The 18,644-nt window shown below is 36.5% G+C and overlaps 1 protein-coding gene across 1 annotated transcript in view; it reads right to left on the reverse strand.

Annotated features, from left to right (window-relative positions):
• The window catches only part of PIK3C2G (phosphatidylinositol-4-phosphate 3-kinase catalytic subunit type 2 gamma), a 385,467-nt gene that overhangs the window by 114,614 nt on the left and 252,209 nt on the right, over positions 1 to 18,644 (reverse strand). The window contains 1 exon segment of the mRNA XM_017888605.1: positions 1,225 to 1,381. Coding sequence (XP_017744094.1) covers positions 1,225 to 1,381 — 157 coding nt within the window.

Here is an 18,644-nt window from a genome sequence, read left to right on the forward strand (position 1 = left end):
CATGTGACTAGAAGATATTACATTGGACAGTGTTCTTATAAATTAACAAGGATCTAGTATAAGAACATAAATGAACTGAAGTCTACTAAATGGCAAGCACTGTGCTAAGTGCTTTTTGTTAATGATCTGTTAGGGTTATTATGAATTTTAAATCAATTAATACACACAAAGCAATTTAAAACAATTAATACACATACAGCACTTAGCACAGTGCCTAGGTCATGCAAAGAATTCACTGTTAGGTCATTTATTCATTAACTCTACAAGGTAGATGTTGTTATCTTCATTTAATAGATAAGGAAACAGTCTTTTGGGGGTTAAGTAATATGTCCTGAAGAATGTAGCCAGTAAAATGCCAAACTAGGATTGAAACCCAGAAAGGTCTGCCTGCCACGTTTGTACCCTTAACAACATGTGGTAGAATTATTGTCATCTGGAAGTTCTAAATCAGTTGTGTTTCATAGATTCCAAATCCCATGCTGATAGACCAAATGTATGTTTCCCACGTACAGTTTGCTGCAATCCCTAGTGTGTATGTACATGCCTAGAGGAGTCACTATATCCCTCTCCTAGAAGATATTTCTATCAGATTTTTCTTCCTTCATGGCACATATCTGGTCTCCATCTCTTTAAATTGGACAGTGGAATAAAACCTTAAATTTTCCCCTGCTGGTCACAAGAGAGTGTGTAGGACCATGACTCAGTACATGTAATGCATACCACTAAAAGTTGAGTTGCTAGCAACTCACTTTCCAATTCTGACCCTCAGTTTCTTAATGTGGGAAATTGGCAAGTGATCAAAGGTGGAGTTTGGAATGGAGAGCCAGGGACAATTCTTGCCTGCTCTACATTAGGTTGTCATGATGTATAAGTGAGATAATATATATAAGGCATTTTTGAAAGATCCTAATGCCCAATATGACTGAAAGCGTTATTTTTAAAATGACTGTCCTTGAACATTAGTCAAAATATAGTGGGATAACCCTTACATGCATCAATATTGATATGAATAGGAATGTTTGAGACAATAACTATGAATGAATACATTAAATTATTCAGGAATATGTTTATAAGCTGTACAATGGTACTCTTAGTTTGCTCATTCCTTTTTCTTCTGAATAGCTCCTTGGGGAACTCCAAGCCATTAGTAAAAATAGACTACTGAAGCACAGGCATAAATGAAGCTTATTATTATTATTATTATTTTTTTCCCAAGGGACTTACCATTTCTAGCAGGTTCAAGAGCAGTTGGCTGTGCTTTCTGATAATATTATAAGCACGACAGCAAAGTTCCACAAAATCTTGGAAATGCTGTGGGTTTTTCCCACCCTCTGTAATAAAGTATTCCATCTCTGAAGTAAAAATGAAAGGAGCTCGGTCCCTATAAACCAAAAGCAGTAGCAATCATTCAAAGGAAAATAGTTTGTCAGGTTAAATCAGCAGTTATAACGACTTATTTTCATTTGAATTTTCTTGTTTTTTTTTTTTTTCTCTACTGTAATAGATACATTTCCTTCATTGTGAGACAGCTTGAGAAACTGCATAATTGTAGGCTTTGAATAACTGGGCTGCAATAGCGAGAAAAGGATAAGATATTTTACAATGTCAACTATATTGTCTGAAATGTTTAATTCTAAATTACATGTGGAGGGGAATATTATTCATTAAAAGTATCATAAAGGCCAATTCAGAGTGAAGGTGATATTTATGGAGTCTATAAAAAATACATTTTCTGCTAAATTTTGATATGATCAAACAGATGTGTTTGACCTTATAGTATTAAAAAAATTGCCTTAAATGATGACCCTTTAGGAAAAAAGTTTCTGGTAAAAGCTAAGAAAAAAGCAGATGTTACTAATTCACTGGCATCTGCTTAGTGAAAGGGAAAAAAGGTAGCTATATTTTATTTCACACTAGACCCAGTAAAACTGCTGATCAGAAAGGAAGAATATGAGTAGACCATGTTATTATGTAAGTCATACTGACCACTGTAGTCTAAGGATGGAAAAATAAGAAAACAAAAGACCAGAGAGAAGATGGTCCCATGTTCTCTACCTTTGTTCGTTTTTTTTTTTTTTTTTTTATCATGTCATTTAAGATATGGATAGGCCTGAGATGAAGTATTAGCAATTGTAACAGAGAATAGCAGAGAGAGGACTGGAAACGTCCCTGTTTGAGGAATTATCACTCATTGAATAAGAACATAGAGTTTTAATACCTTAGGCCAATTTAACACCAATTTGGTGAAGGGTTAGACCAAGTAGCATTTTAAAAATTCATGGATTATTGAAGGAAACTCTTATTTTTTTAAATAATAAAACATAGTTGTTTTCTTTTGTTGCTATGCTTAGCTACTTTAGTAAAAATACAATGGAGTGAAAAATTTCACTAATCTGACAGTTAATGAAACCTTTCAGTAGTACGGATATTTATATCAGAAAGCTATAACTTCACCAATTTGTGGCAGGTTTGGGACAGTGGAGTCTAATTGCAGGCAAAATGTATAAAAGAAAACAAACACCCTAGTTTTTAGCTATGATTATTTTATTTAGAAAATTTATTTTGTAATCCATGCTACCACAATGCCTGGAGGAAAGGCTAGAATACCAGTACCTTCACTTCTGTTTATATTCATTCATTTCTTCAACAAAATTTATTGAGCACATACATACACTGAGGACTATGTCTAAAGTATCATGTCTAAATTTTAAAATTCTGGTTCAAAATCCTTTTTTATTTGGCCTTCATTGACTTATCCAACCTATGTTCTATGAATTATTTAATAAGTTCTTGACTTTAGCCCAGCTGGAAGAAGAGATATTGAAAACATGAGATAAGATATAGCATGGGTTCTAATTCTGGTCCTGCTATGTCTCGATTCTTCATCTCTAAACCACCTAACTCTTGGAATTGCTGTGACGATTAACTTAGGAAATGTACATGTACATAAATAACTGACACATAGGGAGGGTGGCACATTTGTGAACTGCTCACACTAGAGAGAGGCTCCTGCAGAGGCACAGACTGTGGGCTTGTTAACCAGGTTTCAAATCATGGCTCCACCACTTACTATAGTAGTTCTGTGACTCTGGGTGACTTATTCTCTCCATGCTGCAATCTCCTTCTTTGTAAAATGGAGATGAGAGCACTTGACTCTTGATCTTGTTGAGAGAATCAAATGGGTCATAGCACATGCAAGTGTTTAGAACATAGCCTAGCATGTAGTAAGCACTCACCAAATTTTAAATAGTATTGTCTGCAAACAGCCAAGTGTCCTTATAGCTGAACCTTGTTATCACTAAATTTCATTGTCTCTTCAAAAATCTATCAGTAAAATCTCATCCTTATTCCAAGGTTTAATTTACTCTGTGTTACTCCATGTAACCTCTCTTGCTACATAAACCCATAAGTGGATCATTGAATTTGATAGCATTTTTTATATATCACTCACTCATTCATCACTATTGCCATCATTTTAGTAGAGTTTTAGTAATATCATAGATTTTCATAATCAGAAAAAATTTTAATTTTATATGTAATAGTTTTCTAATAGTTTTTCCACTGTCTATGCTGTGTTTACTATATTGAGTAGAACTTTGGAAATACTTTTAGAAGAGTATTAATTTTACACCTTCCTGAAACTTTTGTACTAATATGATGAATATACTTTTCTCTTTTCCATAAGGAGAATTATGGTGGATCAAATTAATTTATCTTGGAAGGTTTCTGTAGTTATGCTCAAGTTCATGAGATAACACACTTCCTTTGTCCATGGTCACCATTATTAGAAATCAGATACGGAAACACCATAACAGAAAGTTAAATACACAAGAGAAACATATACAAATTAAATAAAATATAAAGTGATATTAAAGAAACAAATTTCAGTTGTGTTTAAACATTATCATAGACTAAATTTTCAGTGGATCCAACAAAATAAAATGCTGTATCTTTTCTGAATGATTTTCATGACTCGCTTCTGAGCATTTTCTTTTTAAATCTCAGAATTACCCTAAACTTGTGTATAAATGAAAAGAAACCTCACATGTGCAAAAAAATCCCATCTATTCCTATAAGATGTAGAAACTTCAGTTAGGATGTAATTTATCAGTGCACTGAAATGTAAACCTATTCCTACATTATAGAATTAATGTGTTGCAGTTTATCTCTGAAATTTAAGCATTACTTATAAATCTGAGGTATAAATTGGTTGTGACAAAAGGGAATATTCTAAACTATTTGATCTCTCATGGTCTGTACCGTGATTACATTTTGAATTATATATTGAAAATCTCTTATTTATAGCTATATAAATAAGTTATAGATATTTCTTGTTGTGACTATCCTATCTTTTGTTTTTTTTCTAGATTAATGGTTTTACCTTTGCTTACCGAAGTCCCCCCTGTTCTTGCTTCTGTATCTTTTACTCATATTGTAACTACTAGTTTCTTTCTTTCTTTTTTTTTTTAATCTCTTTCTTTCTCACCTGATGTTCTAAAACCAATTTAGAGGTCAGGACCAAAAATCTTGTCTTACAAGTCTTCTCCAATTAACCCAACCCTTGTCAGAGTAAGAAGTCTCTCTCTCTCTTTTTTTAATCCAAATGACCCGTATGATTTTCAAGAGCAGAGGAAGTAGTCCACCTTCCTTTTATATAGTCTTAACATCGGAAACAATGTTTTGATGTTATTCTCTTACATGCAATGAATACAACAATAAATAAACATAGCTCATATAGAGAAGAGCTTGTGACACTTCGACATTTATTTGGGAAGGTCATAAGTACAAACATATTTGTAATGATTCTGTCATTTTTGTTGTCAAAGTTAATATTTTCATTAACTTATGACCATTTTTCCCTGAAGTTATTATTATTTTTTAAATGCAGAGACTGAATATTTTACAGATTTCCAATAGGGGTGAGAAGTGAGTTGGTGGTTTAAAAATGTATATATACTTAGAAATGTAAGAACATTTATATTACAGATAATTATTAAGCAGACAAATAAATTCACTTAATATAAGAAATAGCAAGAGTCTGGGCATGGTGGCTCACACCTGTAATCCCAGCATTTTGGGAGGCTGAGGGGGGTGGATTACCTGAGGCCAGGAGCTCGAGGCCAGTCTGAGCAACATGGTGAAACCCTATCTCTACAAAAAATACAAAAATTATACAGGCACAGTGGCACACAACTGTAATCCCAGCTACTCGAGAGGCTGAGGCACAAGAATTGCTTGAACCTGGGAGGCGGAGGTTGCAGTGAGCTGAGATTGTGCCACTGCACTCCAGTCTGGGAGACAAAGCAAGGCTCTGTCTCAAAAAACAAAAAAAAAAAAAAAAAAAAAAAAAGAAAGAAAGAAAGAAAAAAAAGAAATATCAGGACAATTAATAGTTTGCTGTTTATTACTTTCACGTGTTTTCCTTCTAGCCATACTGTATATAAAATCTCCTTGTATAGTCATTGGAATACCAAGATCATCATTATTAAGCATTTGCAGATCACCACTGAACTGAAGAAACATAGAGTTTTAGGGTATGTTTCTGTATATTAGGTGAATTGAGTCTAATCAGGGAGATATACACTACAGTTATTTATCAACAAATACTGAGCTTCTATAATAGATTTGTGCAAGGCTCGTAAGTGAGGTGAAAGATTTTTAAAAATCAATTGTTCTAAAAGCAATATCAATTTATTAAATAAGAACAATAATGTTTTGAAAAGATTACTCCACAATACAGAGAAGGGTTTGGAACAGGGAGGGTGTATATGAGGAGATCAGACAAGAGACTTTTGCAAAAAATTTTGACCAGATATGATAATAGCTTAGATTAGAGTTGTGGCATACAGATAACAGAGAAGGGGGAAGACTTAAAGCATATTTCAGAGAAAAAAAAATAAATTGGGTTTCATGACAATTAGAATGGGAAGGAGAAGAGGTGCCAAGAAGAACTTTAACTTTTTCCCTTGTGTAGCAGGAAGACTGCAGTGCAACATTCGGAGGTGGCTCAGCCTTGAGCTTAAGTTATATTTGAGGTAACTTTGAGACATACAAATGCAGATTAAAATGAGGATACTCATTTCTGGACCACGAAGAAAAGATTTAGGTTGGAGGCAAAATTTTGTGAGTGAAACTTCTGATTCTGGGAAGATGAAGTAGGCTCATTCTTCCTTGTTCCTCCCACTGAGTATATTAAGAACTCTGGAAATTATACACAAAGCAAACATAAGGTGACTCTGACAGGCATAAAGAAGACAGACTACCTAGGGATGTCAGGACTCAAGTAACAGCATGGAGGTGACTTTTCTGGGTTTTCTTTTTTACCTCATATATTCTAGGCATGAAATATATGCTGCTAAAGTAGGCAATCCAGAAAACCCCAAAGAAAAGCCTACTTTAAAGGAGCAGTCAAAAACAAACAAACAACAACAACAACAAAAAAAAACAGCAAATTTTAGACTGTAACCCCTCTACTCCAGCCAAATATCAGGGCAGGCACTGTGACACCACTTCTCCCCTACACCAGCCAAGGGCAAGGCAGGCAGCCAAGACTCCCACTCCTACCAGACTGTGATGTCCCCCACTAGGGTACTGTCAGAGAGAGCTCAGTAAGAAAATTGGTACTAGTGGAAGAATACACATAGGCTAATGGAACAGAATAAATAATATAGAAATAGACCCACACAAATACATGCCCAACTGATTTTTTATAAAGTTGTAAAAGTAATTCAATGAAGACAGGTTAGCCTTTTGAACTGATGATACTGGAACAATTAGACACCCATATGTAAAATATAAACTTTGACCCAAAACTCATACTTAATACAAAATTAACTTACAATGATTCACAGACTTAAATATAAATTATACAACTTTTAGGAAAAAAAATAGGAGAAACTCTTTGAGATTTAGGGCTATGCAAAAATTTTAAAATTTCAACATGTCTGCTTTGTGAAAAATTATGAGATGAAAAGACAAACTACAGACTAGAAGGTAATATTTGCCAACCACATAGCCAGCAAAGTGCCAGTATCTGGAGTATATATTTTAAAAATTCTCAAAATTTAACCATAAAAATCAAATAATATAATTAGAAAAAGAGCAAAAGACATAAAGAGATGTTTCACAGAAGATGACTTGCAGATGGTAAATAAACATATAAAAGGATGTTCAGCATTACTAACCACTAGGAAAATGCAACTTAAACCCACAATGAGATGTCACTACCCACCTATCAAAATGGCTAGATAAAAAATAATGAAACAATACCAAACACTGGCAAAGATGTGGAGAAACTGGATTACTCACACATTACTGGTGAAAATGTAAAGTGGTACAGTCACTCTGGAAAATCACTTGGCAGTTTCTTAAAAACAACAACAACATACAACTACCATACAACCCAGCAATTATACTTTTGGATGTTCATCTCAGAGAAATATCTGTTCACAGAGACTTACAAATGAATTGCTTGCAGTAGCTTTATTCTTAATAGCCAGAAAAAGGAAACAACTGAGATGTCCTTCAATGGGTCAATGGTTAAATAATATATGGTACATGCATATTAAGAAATATTATTTGTCAATAAAATAACATAACTTTGAAAGCACAACAGCTTGAATTAATCTTCAGAGAATTATTCTGTGTGAAAAGAGCCAATCAATAAAAATTGCATGCTGCATGGTTCTATTTATATAACACACTTGAAATGACAAAAATATAGGAATGGAGAACAGATTAGTGATTGTCAGGGGATAAGAATGGAGTGGGGAAGAAGGTGAGAGGGAAGTGAATGTGGCTACAAAAAGGCAACCCAAAAAATCCTGGAGGATGAAATTGTTCTGTATTTTGAATGTATTGATATCAGTATCCTGGTTGCAAGAACTGTACCGTAATTCTGTAAGATGTTACCATTGGAGGAAACTGGTAAAGGATTTATGGAATCTCTTTGTATTATTTCTTACAACTGCATGTGGATCTTCAATTATCTCAAAATAAAAAGTATCTTCAAAATATTGTGAGTTATTTGGATATAGATATTGATAGAAGTCTTGACATAGTTAATATAGATGACACCAGTTTGGTGGAAACTGTAGAGTGAGATGAGAAAAGCACTAAAACGAATCTTGGGAAATCGATCTTTTGGTAACTTGGTAGAAGGAAACAATTTTGAATTAGATATCAAGAAAGGGAGAAAAACTAGAGGGTGATGATACATTACATAAGGCATGTGAAGAAGATACTTTGAGGAAGGAATAGTTAACATTGTTGAAATTTGCAGGTAAATCAAATAAAATGATGAATAAATATTTTTAGGTCTAGTATTCTGAAGGTGTATTATTCCATTCTCACACTGCTATAAAGACATACCTGAGACTGGGAAATGTATGGAGAAAAGAGGTTTAATTGACTCACAGTTCCATAGGCTGTACAGGAGGCATGGCTGGGGAGACCTCAGGAAACTACAATCATGGCAGAAGGTGAGGGGAAGCAGGCACAATCTTCACGTGGGGGAGCATATGAAGGGGAAGTGCTACACATTTTTACAAAACCAGATCTCATGGGAATTCACTGCCTATCACTAGAACAGCAAGGGTTAAATCTTCCCACATGATCTAATCACCTCCCTCCAGGTCCCTCCCGTAACATTAGGGATTACAATTCAACATGAGATTTGGGTGGGGACATGGAGCCAAACCATATCAGGTCATTGTTGATCAAGTAATGAAGAATAAAACCAGATCAAGTGGTTATGGATTGAATGGGAGGTAAGGAATGGAGATCAAGAGTTTATAGACAACTCCTCCAGGAAATTTGTGAAGGCGAGAAAAATGGCATGAAGCCTGGAGATTTTGAGGCAAGGTTATTTAAACGTTGGAGAGACAAGCTTATTTAAAAATATTATTTGAGAGGGAGAGGATAAATATGCAAAAAAAATGAACTATTGATAGTATAATGTTTATCAGAAGGTGGGAGGGGAATGGCTTCAAAGCACAGATGGAAGGACTTACTTTAGAAGGGAAAAACTGGTCTTCTATTATAATAGAAAGGAAGAAGAGTGTGTGAGTTTTTTTTATTGGTAGAAAAGTAGACTCTGTTCTGGTGGTTTTATTTTTCTCAAGAAAGTAGATATGGTCATCTGTTTAAAGCAGGGAGTTGGTAGGAGTGACCTGAGGTTTATGCTTGAGAGGTTAGGGTGACAATTGTTGTAGACAGTGAAATAGTGGGATGGCTACAGAAATGTGCCATTGCTGGGCCATGAGGGTGCCCCATTTTAAACTAGTGACATGTGTTTGCTCTGTCATGTGATCTGAGAGCCCTGGGCTGCTGTGTATAGCACAGAGACAGCAGATGGGTGGGTTATGGCGCTTGGTTATCTTCTGCTTCCACATTTCTGTTCATAATATGTTCTGCTATAGGCTGTCTTTTCCCCACCTTTCCCACAAGTCTAAGTCCAATCTTTTCTTTAAAATCCTGTTCATATTACACTTCCTCTTGAAATCTTTCCAATAGCACCAGCCCTCGCAGTGGAAATGGCTGTATTTTAAAACACAATATTAAAGAAATGGACAAGGATGCCAATTGTAATGAATGAACTCTGAAATAGCTGAGGAGCGATATCCTTAACATTATCAGCCTTTTATTTATTGAATTATTCTTTAAACAAACACATATATACTCAAAAAATGAATGATGTTTGATTTTCAAGTGTTACATACATAAGCTATTTAAAAACAAAATAATTCATAGAGGCAATTTCCTCAAATGTGAATTATGCCATCTAGATAATACACTGGGTTTCTTCCCAACAGTTCAGGCTGGTCTTCAGACATACTAATCTCAATAGGATAGACTCTGATAGGCTCTGAAATTAGAGTAAAATATCCTAAATGTTTAACTTATATGAGCTTAACTGTACCTACTAGATTAAAAAAAAAAGTAAGAAAAATCTTAAAAGAAAGTAAACAATTCTGCCTGCCTTTTCACTCAAAGAGAAAATGCCCAACAATGAGAAAGTGATCCTGATACTTTCATACTTGGGCTTAGTTTTTTCATGCCTCTTGCAGTGCAACCACCTTTCATGACATTTAATTGTAGTTTTTAAAATTGTGAATTTAATATACATCAGGGTCATAAATGCAAGATGCTACCTAAAGAAACAGTCATCTATCCCAATGCTGGAGAAAGCATAGGCTGTGTTGGGATTATTGAGAAATGGGAATATCATGGCATCTTCCAAAGATTCTACCATCTACTTATTACCTACAACTTTGGACAAATTTTAACAGTTAAGACTTCTCTCTGTCTTAGTTCTTCATTTGTGAAATAGAGAAAATAACAGTATCTACCTCAAAGAGTTTCTGTAAGAATTAATGAAGTTAGTGCATAGCAAGTACCTATGAGACTTTAAAGGGTATTTTTGACCATTTCCTTTATAATCTGATCTTCTTCACTTGATGACGCAGCACCACGCTACAGGGTACTTGCTTTGTGCCAGGCCAGTGACAAGCTGCATCAAATCCAGAGCAATTTGAGAAGAACGACATGTTTGATATTCATGATAGAGGCAGGGGCTATGGAGATATGGAAAGTGGAATGAAAAGATAGAACTCTATCAATAATTCATGATAGTAGAATTAGTCTGCTGGACTCTATGAACATAGACATTTCTTCCTTTTATAGTTTAGTTTATCCAGTATTTTATTTGAGCAACTGATAAAGTCAGTAAATAAAAGTATACAAGCTTAAATCCCAAACTGAAAGACTTGAGTGTGTGAATAATGTATTTGTACCCCAAACCGAAACGTGGGACTAAGTAATAAGTCTTGGGTGAAAATTGAATTTTAAATATTGTTTTAAAATTTGTTTTTATTATTAACATTAGTTGTATTAATTCTTTGAATTTCAACTATTTTTATTCCTAGGAAATATAATAACATTAATGTATATTGTTTAAAGATTTCTAAAAGTTGTAGACTCCTATAATAGTAAATGGGAATAGAAATAATGACTACAAAGCACATTGGGGAACGTTTAAGCTTATACTGTTCCTGATACCACAAATGACCTACATTTCAGAGAGCACATTTTTCTGTTCAGCAGAAAGAACACAAGTCTCTTGTCTAATATCCATGAGTTAATTGAGAAGGCAAATTTGGAATCTCCATTGGATGGGATAGAACATTAGATAATTAAGCAACACAGAAAACCTCATATGTGCAATATAATGAGAACATGAGAGTGCATGTACTATTATGGAAAGAACATTTAACACCCTGTGAGATCTCCAAGCTCTCTGCAATTATTAACTAAGGACAGCCTTAGTTAGTCTTTTAAGTGTAAAACAATTTTTTTTCCTGGTTCAGTCTCTTGTAAATGCAATATATGTCCTAAATTAGACCCCTGGAGGTCCCCAATCATCAATAGATTAATAACTTTAGATACTAACTCTGGTTCCTCTCAGGCTCAAATACATCATCTCTTGTTTGATAAGGGTGGTTAAAACAACTATTTCTTCAAAATTATCAAGTCTCCTTTCCTAAGTATAACATATTGTGTCTGAATTCATAGTAGATCAGGATTTCATGAGGACAAGAAGAGGCTGATTAGATCCTTCAACTGCCCACTTTTTTTTCTTTGAGGTTGAGTTTAGAGGAAAGAGCTCTTTGAGGAAAGAGCACAGCTATGTTTCACATGGAATTCCAGTGTACACTTGAAACAGAAGTAGTCTAGTCTGGATATGAGGAAAACATTAACAATGCTATAACTCTTGGGTGAAAATTGAATTTTAAATATACATTAGGTTCTAAAATCATGTTGAAGGTGAAAATCAAGAACAACCTAAGTTACCTGTAAAAACATTTAAATAACCCATAGAGTTACCATGTGCATGATCAAAATACAGGCATGAGGCATTGAATGTACATATTATCTCTTACTAAATTGAACTCCATAGTTGTTTCCCCCAGCAACAGAAGCAGGGCACTATTTCTTTAGTTGGATACTAGATAAAGTTCTTATACTAAGCTTATGTTTAGGAGACATTTGTATTATTCTACAAATTTAGTCTAAAACTAAATTTAGAGTCAACGCTATAAGATCCTTATATTGGCAAGCACATTGTACCTTAGACCAGCTAAGGAATCAGCATTGATGCCTTCCATCTTATCTTGCTTTGTTCACAATGGGGTATTGGCTTACTAAGTGCGAGAAGCGGAATCCTTATACCATGTAAGTGGATCTTTCCTTTGTTCTTTTATTTCATCTTTCTCACAAACATTTTCCCCTTCTCAGTCATCCTTTACTCTTTTCATCTGGAAACCTACAAAGTCTCTCTTTGGAGAAAATTTATTTTTCTTATCAGAGAAACTGTTTTTACTTAAAATCAGGGGTTGATATAAGGGAGCTATTCAAAAGAAATCCGGCAATAAAACAGTAGAATGATGAGGTAAAGTCAAAGAGGGAGAAGTAATAGTGAGAAGATGAGATTGATAAAACAAACTTTGTTTCCTGGAATGGTCCGTGTAAGTGAGAGTGATTTGTTACATCCAAAGCATTATTTAAATGCGAGGTGTAGTCTGCCTAGGATTGGCTTTGTGACTGGCGAAAGACTTCATCCTCAGACTCTCACACGAAGAGTAACCATCAGGTTAAAACAAAACCAAACCAAAACAAACAAAACAAAAAAACAAACAAAAAACCCTCGGTAAATTTCCAGTTAAGGTTACAAAATATAGCACGTTCTTAATAAATTTATATTTAGAAAAATTGTACCCTCTCACGTTCCTGGGTCAAGGAAAGTAAATGTGAAGACATTTTTTGAATGATCTTTCAATCAACTGAAATTGAACCTCTGCTCTATGCTTGGTGCTTAGGACACAAAGATATTCTTAAAACACTCACAGTTGGAGAGATATTGGAAAGTATTTTTCCTTTCTAGAAAGCTCAGATGATACAAAGGCCTGCTGTGAGTAAAAAGAAACCACCATATTTCTGAGAAAGCAATCATGAATAACAGACCAATGAGAATCATCTAATTTCAAAGAAAACCAAGATAGTAGTTTTCTTTGAAAAGAAGAATTAAAGCATGCAGGAGATTATTATTACCTATCATTTGGATCACTATGAATATTGTACTGAATGAGAATGATTGGAGTAAGACACAATTATTCCTTTAATCTGTTAAGAGAGTTTTTTGTTAAAAGATAGTTTTAAACTGAGAAGATTTAGAATATAAATACTGTAATACTCAAATTAGAAATTAAATTATTTTTTTAAAAAATCAGTGGTAGTTAATTAACTATTGAAAATAATATCAAAACGATTATAGACACAGGGAATTTTTGTGAATAGTGTTGGGATGAAAATGCTGAGATTAATTAGAGTAGGTAATTTGTTGTCTATTGGGATAAAACTTATAAAGGGTTTCAACAATGTTGTGATAAGACTGATACATGATAGTTTGATCATCTGGGTGTAAATATTTCAATAGGAAAAGAACAGAGGTTGATTTTTATTTTGCTGAGTTCTGGAATCATTTTCTATCTCTTTAAAGTGGATTTATGTCCTATTATGCAGTGATGAATATTTAATAGCTGGCTTACGTTGTTTCCTTAGGAAAAAAGCTCTGATTTGTGGCATTTGCCAATTTTATGTGGAGTAAATACTCCCATTATGACTGATTTTAGGCTATCAATGTGATGTCATTAAATATAGAATTGAGAAGAAGTACACACAATAGGTTCTTGCAAGACAGTGTGGGCCAGGTTCAGCATACATCTGCTTGTATCTGAAATTGCATTAGAAGTGAAGGATAACTTGATGAAATACCTCCCAATCTAAACCTGACAAAAAGTGTGATCTAGTATGTCAGTCAACAAGCCTCAAACTCAGAGAACTTAAAGGACTAGTAGTTCAATTTATGAACTTCAATATACAGATTTTTTTTTTTTTTTTTGAGATGGGGTTTTGCTCTTGTTGCCCAGGTTGGAGTACAGTGGTGCAATCTTGGATCACTGCAACCTCTGTCTCCCAGATTCAAGTGATTCTCCTGCCTCAGCCTCCCAAGTAGCTGGGATTACAGGGGCCCTTCACCACGCTCAGCTAATTTTTTATATTTTTAGTAGAGATGGGGTTTTATCATGTTGACCAGGCTGGTCTCAAACTTCTTAGTTGTTAGATTGTTGTTTCTTAAGACCACCGAGCGGGTGGCACGAAAAGGAACCAAGCGACTAGGCAAGGGTAGGAAGGCAGAAAAGCTGGCAAGTTTGATTTTGGTGTCAACCTAAGGTGGTGGAAAGCTGTCTGCCTGCGCGAGAGAGAGAGCAGAGTCCCCCGTGGGGCTCTCGAGGAGTTCCTGCAGTCCTGACATCGGGCCGACAGGAATGGCGAGGACTGAGGAAGCCGCGGCGTGGCGTCCTGCTGAGCAGGCTGGTTTCTAGGAGTGGGAGGGCAATTAGGCGGCGAGTGTCTCGGGGGGCGTTCCGCAGGTGGCGACGCAGGGAAATCGTGGTCTCTGTGGATTGAGTCGACTGGCGCGCATGCAGGTTGTGCGGCACCTTCCCGGCACCGCCTGGCGGAGTTCGCGCATGGGGAAAAGTTGGTGAAGAAGAACCCGGGAAGGCACCGATGCGTTGCCTGCGCGTTGCCGCCCGAAAACACTCTGACCGATGTGATCTGCGTGGCCTTGGCCTGGCCCCAAAGGCGGGATTGACAGGGCATGAGCCACCAGGTCCAGCGCCAATATACAGATTTTTAAAAAACAGCAAAAATATTCTTAATTTTAAACAAAAGAAAAAATAATTACCCAGAGATGTAACTAATTTCTCATCACTTCATTTGGAACACTTACATTAATTGCAACAAACTTGTATAAAGCCCTCACTTAGTGCTGGATACTCTTCTAAGAATTTTACTGTTATCAATTCATTTAATCTTCAAAAAAAATCTGTCTTATAAACAAGAAAACTGAGGCACAGGACGGACGGGTGGCTCATGCCTGTAATCCTAGCACTTTGGAGACCAAGTTGAGTAGATCACCTGAGGTTAGGAGTCTGAGACCAGCCTGGCCAACATGGCAAAATCCTATCTCTACTAAAAATACAAAAAAAAAAAAAAAAAAAAAAAAAATTAACCAGGCGTGGTGGTGGGTGCCTGTAATCCCAGCTACTTGGGAGGCTGAGGCAGGAGAGTCACTTGAACCTGGGAGGCAGAGGTTGCAGTGAATCAAGATTGCGACATTACACTTCCGCCTGGTTGACAAGGTTGGAACTCCGGCTCAAAAGAAAAAAAAAAGAAAAGAAAACTGAGGCACAAAGAAGCCACTAGTTTAAGGTCACACCATTAGCATATACTAATACAGGATTAAAATAACACATTGGAAGAGTGACATCAACAAAGTGACAAAGATTTCTGTGGCCTCACTACCCCCATACCCAGAAATTCAATTAGCAACTATCCACAGGCAAGAATACCACCCTGAATATCCTAAAACTTGAGAGTGAAGTTGAGACACCCTTTGGACTGCAGAATCAAGAAGGGCTATGATTATATAGTAAAAGAAATGGTTCTCTTTGATTGTGTCACCCCACCTTCAAGCTAGCATAGCATCATCCACAGATAATTTCCCTGGACCCACAGTTTCTACAGAGACAAATGTGAGTTGGAGGCAGGCATTCAGTTTTCCCACTTTTCTGGGACACTTTGCAGGAGGCTCACTCCTGTCTTGTCTCAAAGGAAATGCTGGGAGTACCAATAGGGTTAAACCACCTGGGCTCATTTAGAAAAAAAGAACGGGAGTGGGGCTCACAGCTACCAGCACACAGATTGTGGGGGTTGCTCTTTATCTGGCCATTGGAGGTGCCATATCAGAGAGACTAGCAACAACATTATAATGGAGAAAATACAGTTCATGGATATTTCATGGTCCAATCCTTAGCCAGCTTCCCCACACAACCCAGATGCTCTCATAAGTCTTCACAGGGTTGACAGGCAATTGTAGATCAGTGATTGCCCATGGAGAGAGCATCCAAACTTGCTCAATCCTACCAGTGGAGAGGTAATCCCTTAAGTTTCAGTACTCAAATTTAGTTTTCCCCATACAGGGTAGGAACTGCAGATCAGTGATTATTCACAGAGCATCTGGCCCTGACAAACTCTGGCCATGAAGAGGTGATCCACCTAATTTCAATGCTTGCATTAAGTCTTTCCCAGACTTGGAGGCAAGTGCAGATTAGCAGTTATTCATGGAGGGAGCATTTGGACCTACCCAACCCTAGAAATGAACAGGTAATACAACTGAGCCCAGGGCTCTTGTTGTCTTCCCCATGCTAGGAGGTACCTACAGATCAGTAATTACCTATAAATGAAGTATTTGGCCCTGCAAGACTTCAGCTGCAGAGCAGTGATCCTACCAACGTTGCTACCAGCTGGCCCAGCCAGAATTCCAGGTTATACTAAATAGTAAAGCTCTATCACCATCAAAAAACACAAACAAAGACAGGAAGAGGTGATGATGTCCTCACATATGCAGGCACCAATATAAGGACACAAGGATTCTCAAAAATCATGGAAATATGACACTGCCAAAGGAAACTAATAAAATGCCAGTAATAGACCATGAAGAAATGGAGTACTATGAAATGTCTGATAAAATATTCAGAATACTCCTCTTAAAGCAGTTCAAGGTACTAAAAGAAAATTCAGGTAGAAAAATGAAATATGGAAAATAAAAGAATACATCTTATAAAGAAATAGAAGCAATATCAAAACCCAAATAAAATTCTAGAGATAAAGAATACAGTAACTGAACTGAAAAAGTTATTAGAAAGCTTCAACAGTAGACATGATCAAGCAGAAGAAAAAAACAGTGAGCACAAAGACAGGACATTTGAAATTATCCAGTCAGAGAAACAAAAGAAAACAGAATGAAAAGAATTAAGAAAGTTTATGAGAATTAAGAGACACTATCAAGTAAACTAACCTTCAAATAGTAGGATTTCCTAAAGAAGAGGAGAGAGAAAAGGGCCTAGAAAGCATATTTAATAAAATAATGATGAAAAATTTCTCAAATCTGAGGAAAGATGACAACATTCAGATACAGAAAATTCAGAGGCCATCAATTAAATTCAACTCAAAGAGGAAATCCCCAAGACATCACACTCCAATTATCAAAAATCAAAGGTAAGGAAAAAATACTAAAATCAACAACATATGAAGAAGATATCACATTCAATGGACCACAAATATGACTTTAAACAGATTTTGCAGCAGAGACCCTGCAGGCCAAGAGAGAAAAGGATGATATATTCAAATTGCTGAAGAGGAAAAAAAACCAAAACCTGCCAACAAGAATACTTTACCTGGCAAAGTTGTCCTTCAGAAATGAGGGAAAAAATTAAAACAAAAGCTAATGGAGTTCATCACCACTAGCCCTGCTTTACAGGAATTGCTAACGGGAGTTATTTAAGCTAAAATAAAAGTCTGCTAATTAATAACAAAAAACAAATGAAAGTGAGAAAAAAAGGCTCAATAGTATAAGTGATGCATATCCATACTCAGAATTCTCTAACACTCTTAAGGGTAGTGTGTAAAGCAGTTTTAGAGAGTCAGAAGAAAAAGCTATTAAAAACAACTGCTAACGTAAATTGTTAAGAGATACAAATTAGGGGCAAGGCCAAGATGGCCAACTAGAAGCAGCAGCTATCAGAGGCTTCCATTGAAAAGGACCATAACCGTGTGCAAATCCTGCACTGGCAATTAAAGTATCCAGGTTCTGTCATCAGAACTGACTAGGCAGCTGACGTGACCCACAGAGAGGAAGGAAGAGAGCCACATGGGGCAGGGGAGCCCCTACCTTTGCTGTTCTCCAGCCTTCTTGAGTGACATCTCCGCATGTGGGAGTTACCAGATGAATACAGCCTGAAGTGAACACCCAGCAAACTGCAGCAGCCCTACAGAAGAGGAACCTGAGCATTAAAAGAAAAACAAACAAACAGAAAGCAACAACAGCATCAACAAAAAAGGTCCCCACAAAAACCCCATCCAAGGGTCAGCAGAGTCAAAGATTGAAACTAGACAAGCTCACAAAGAGTTTGTGAGAGAGTGCCTCGCCTCCTACAAATGATTGCAACACCTCTCCAGCAAGGGCACAGAACTGGACAGAGGATGAGATGGAAAAATTGACAGAAGTAGGCTTCAGAAGATGGGTAATAACAAGCTATGCTGAATTAGAGGAGCATATTCTAACCCAATGCAAAGAAGCTAAAAACCTTGATAAAAGGTTACAGGAGGTGCTAACTAGAATAACCAGTTTAGAGAGGAACATAAATGACCCGATGGAGCTGAAAAATACAGCACAAGAACTTCCTGAAGCATACACAAGTATCAATAGCCCAATTGACCAAGTGGAAGAAAGGATATCACAGTTTGAAGACCATCTTGCTGAAAGGCAGGCAGGGGGGAGCGGAGCAAGATGGCCGAATAGGAACAGCTCCAGTCTCCAACTCCCAGCGCAAGCGACACAGAAGACCGGTGATTTCTGCATTTTCAACTGAGGTACTGGGGTCATCTCACTAGGGAGTGCCGGACAATCGGTGCTGGTCAGCTGCTGCAGCCTGACCAGCGAGAGCTGAAGCAGGGCGAGG

The sequence above is a fragment of the Rhinopithecus bieti genome, unplaced genomic scaffold (assembly GCF_001698545.2).
Source record: "Rhinopithecus bieti isolate Rb0 unplaced genomic scaffold, ASM169854v2 scaffold_15769, whole genome shotgun sequence".
In the NCBI taxonomy this organism is placed as follows: Eukaryota; Metazoa; Chordata; class Mammalia; order Primates; family Cercopithecidae; genus Rhinopithecus; species Rhinopithecus bieti.